Here is a 3986-nt window from a genome sequence, read left to right as displayed (position 1 = left end):
AGGTATCCATTAATCAAAGTTCTACTATATGTAGATTTTGGAATTCTCTTTGTTTCTTATATACAATTTTTCAGGTACTAACAACTACCATATGATCTTTTTACATGTAATGTTTGTCACCCAAGAGATATTTCTATTTCAGTTACTATATTACACCGATTTTATTAAAATGTCTGATCATTGTTGAGGTTTAACATTAGATAAAGATTGGTTACAAATCTAAACCCCTTCAGTTACCATATGAAGCTTTGCATTCAGATGACTTTTTTTTTTCCTTTTTACCTATATTTCTGAAGGTTGTTTTATGAAACTGATAGAAAAAATAATTTTTCTGATTTATAATTTTAGAAAAATCAACCTTCCAGATTTACATATCATTGCACTCCTTTCTCAGCTTTTATTGGAAGTGTTTTCTTTATCAGGTGTAAACCATTATTTTGCAAAAGTCTGTGTATGTATATGCTTATAACTGGCAAGCTGCCAGACTGATTATCACCGAATCTGGCATATATACCCTTAAGATCCCATGCAGAAGGACATAGGGGTCAAAGTTTGGATCCCCCACAGGGGCCTCTTGTTTCCCAACTGTTAAATGGTACATCAGCTAGTAGTCTATAATTAGTGGTGCAGTAAAAAAAGTTACAGGACAATCATATTTCTTGGAAGAAATTGTTTAATCGAATGAAATATATTTCCATGGGTATAAAATTTTTCTTAAATCCATTTTGAGAACATTTCAAGCTTAGTCCATACGAGTCTTCAGTTCTTTGACAGTAACTTTGTCTTTCTCTCTGTAATAAAGATACATACATCAAAAATATTTCAACATACAGTGTAAAGCACTAAAATTAAACCTTCCAAGTTTTGAACAAGAGCAGGAATACACGTAAACATTATAGACATTTTCGATGACAAGGAACCCACTTTGAGACTAATAATGGCTGGAGACGGCTCGAATGGGTAACGAAGAAAAACTTTAATATAAGTTTTTCTTCATTACCCATTCAAGCCTTCTCCAGCCATTATTAAAGACATTTGAAATTATTCATCAAATGTAAAGAAGATAAAAACTAAACTTTCAAAATCATACTCAGTTAGAAGACACAATGTACTGACATGCCACTTTTGAACTTACAGTACCAGGATTTCCAATCCTTGGTTAAAAATAATTTTCCATGACATATCAGATAATATTTGTAACACTTTATAGCATTACAATCACCCCTCATATCTATCCTATCCTCACACCTTTTCGGTATTTTCTAAAATTTTGTTTAATTAACTACATTTTAATTTCGTTAGTTGTTCAATGAAATGAATAGCTGTAATTAAATCAGATAATACATTTCATGAAGTCACAGTATTCTATGACATTTCAAGAACATTTATGTTTCTCTCCATTTTCCATGACTTTTTCAGGCCTGAAAATTAACTTTGAAAATGTTTTTCAGGATGTGTGGGAATCTGGACATACATAAAACAAACAAATGAAAAACCAAAAACACCTTAGTATCTTACTATAAATGAAGTAAAAAATTTCTAAGAAAGTAAAATGTTAAATTCTATCTTACATTACCATTTCACGATTTTAAAATATAAAAGTATCAGTAAGTATTGCTCCATTTTAACCTTTTAAATATTTTATTTCAATGCAACCTCACTAAACACATTCAATTACTAAGAAAGTAACATTAATTTGATACGAAAGGAATAGTATAATAAAATTAATTTCCTTATATCACTTAAATTTCTAACTAGTTTTTTTTTATTTTAACACAACTAAAAAATATACTATTTTCCAAACATTTACTTCTGCAGATTTTGTTTTACATGTTGAAATTACTTAAGGCAACAGGCTTGTACACAGAACATTTTGGGATTCTGATCTGTGAGCCAATACATATTGTGCAAAACACAATCAGCATGAAAAGCACGCTAATGCTATGGGAGTCTGGGGGGCATGCCACTATTTCAAGCCAAAGAATGCTAATGCTTCATCAGAAGAATGTAGACTATGTAGAGAACGTTAAATACTACAAACAGCTGCACTATAGCTATATAAGCATAATTGTTTTACATCACAAAAATAGGTGGTTTGGCCAAAAAAAACCTGTGTACAAGCTTGGACATAAGTGTTAAGCTAGAACAATTCTGTATATCCCCCTGAATTTGAAAAATAATTGTATAGGCACATTTCATGACAAATAGTAATTACAAAAAATTATATTATAATAAAAAAACTTGCATATTGGATGTGATAGCAAGAATATTACAATTAGGCATCATATCTACAATGTGCAGAAGCAGTTGGAAACAGTTATAAAGTTAAAACATTCTCTTCCATTTCATTAATATAAAAACATTTTTGGGACTTTTTTCTTTGATATAAATATTTTGGTTTAATAGCTAATAAAAAATTAATTTTAAAATGCTAGATGGCAATTCTTGCCAGACTTACATGATGTACACAATTCCTCCCCACCCTGATAAGGCATCTCGGTCAAATGCATTAACAAGAGCTTGAGATATTGTCTCAAACAAATCATCAGGTTCCTACAAAAAGGCAAAAACACAACGTTATATTGTATACAAGAACTAGGATCAACAGGTTTAACCCACACTTGCATACAGACCTGTGTGATAGATATGCCACTTTGTTGACCTACTGCAATGGTATCAAATTATTTTGTGCTAAGGGCCATTTAATCATAATGGTCAGAAAGCCACAGATCAAGGTGGCACAAGTGAAAGGCTTTATTTAACTCTTTCATCATGGGCTTGTAACAATTTTGTGGTTGTTATAGTTTTCATGCTATAACTTTTAAATTAGTAAGCGAATGTTAATGAAATTTGGCAAATCATCAGTAAACATTACAATAAGCAAAATATAAATTTTTTTTATTAAGTCTCAAGGTTTGTAAAGCAATATTTTTCTCGTGTCTTTTTTTTGTTTCTTTTCACATGTTGACTATCTATCATGCAAAGTAATTTTTATTTTAAGATTAAAAATACTTTTATGCATCAGATAATTTTCAAATTTCACATGCAAAACCTTTATAATGTCCAGATAGTTATCAAACTTTTCTTAAGAAAAACTTTATATTTTATCTGTTATTTTCTGTAATGAATCTCTGTACGGGTTCGGTAGATTTGACAGATCTTGTAACCAAATTAAAAAAATTAAAAATAAATATAATTTATGCTTCCTTCATTGTAGAATGAACACAATTTATAACACAAAAATATAAATGTTTAGACTAAATAACTTAAATTTCATAACCTTATACATTTATATATATTTATTATTTTTATTATATTGACTTTTCAGCCATGCCTGGCTAACAATACAGAAGTTACAATGATGCAGCACACGTGCACTCATGTTACTGTATCCAATAACATAAAACTGACCTTTGGTCTGTACAAAGTAACTTGTCTTGGCTGTGTTTTAGTAGACTAGTATTTTGTAAAATACAGACACATTACCAGTAATATACATTATATATGTATATAGATTACTGCTATATTGAAATAATTTCTTATATTTATTTAAACTTATTTTTATTAAAACATAGAACAGTAAATAAAGAAGTAAAGTAAACAATTATCTCTTCTAGTTATGACCATTGTAATCGGTTGCTGCTTGACACAGGTTGCTAAGCCTTTAAAATTTTTGCACATGGAAGATATGAACCAAAATTTTGTTTAGGTTTTATATATAGACTTGAATAATTAAAAAATCATAAATTACTACATCAATACCATAGAATTCTACTATAATTTATCAAGCTAGTAACTAAGACATATGTTAGTCTAAAAAAATATGAAATTTTGAGCAGACTAAAGACACCCTACCTCTTTGAAATATTGGTTTAAAAGAAATGGCATCCAAGCCCATTAAAACAGCCGAGAAAGCCACTGGGGGACATTCTGAGCTTCTGATTTGTTATTCATGTTATATATAGAAGTGTATATAAGGGAGCATT

The 3986-nt window shown here is 29.6% G+C and overlaps 1 protein-coding gene across 1 annotated transcript in view; it reads right to left on the bottom strand.

Annotated features, from left to right (window-relative positions):
- Positions 1-655: 655 nt before the first annotated feature.
- The window catches only part of LOC106476218 (proteasome subunit beta type-3-like), a 14294-nt gene continuing 10963 nt past the window's right edge, over positions 656-3986 (bottom strand). Inside the window, exons 5-6 of the mRNA XM_013936884.2 lie at positions 2459-2553; positions 656-791 (exon numbers count right to left, since the gene is read on the bottom strand). Of these exons, the coding sequence (XP_013792338.1) occupies positions 743-791; positions 2459-2553 (144 nt within the window). The 3' untranslated portion in view covers positions 656-742. The remainder of the gene's footprint in view (positions 792-2458; positions 2554-3986) is intronic.

Source organism: Limulus polyphemus, unplaced genomic scaffold (genome assembly GCF_000517525.1).
Source record: "Limulus polyphemus unplaced genomic scaffold, Limulus_polyphemus-2.1.2 Scaffold10073, whole genome shotgun sequence".
Lineage (NCBI taxonomy): Eukaryota > Metazoa > Arthropoda > Merostomata > Xiphosura > Limulidae > Limulus > Limulus polyphemus.
This window is presented reverse-complemented; position numbering and strand designations above follow the sequence as displayed.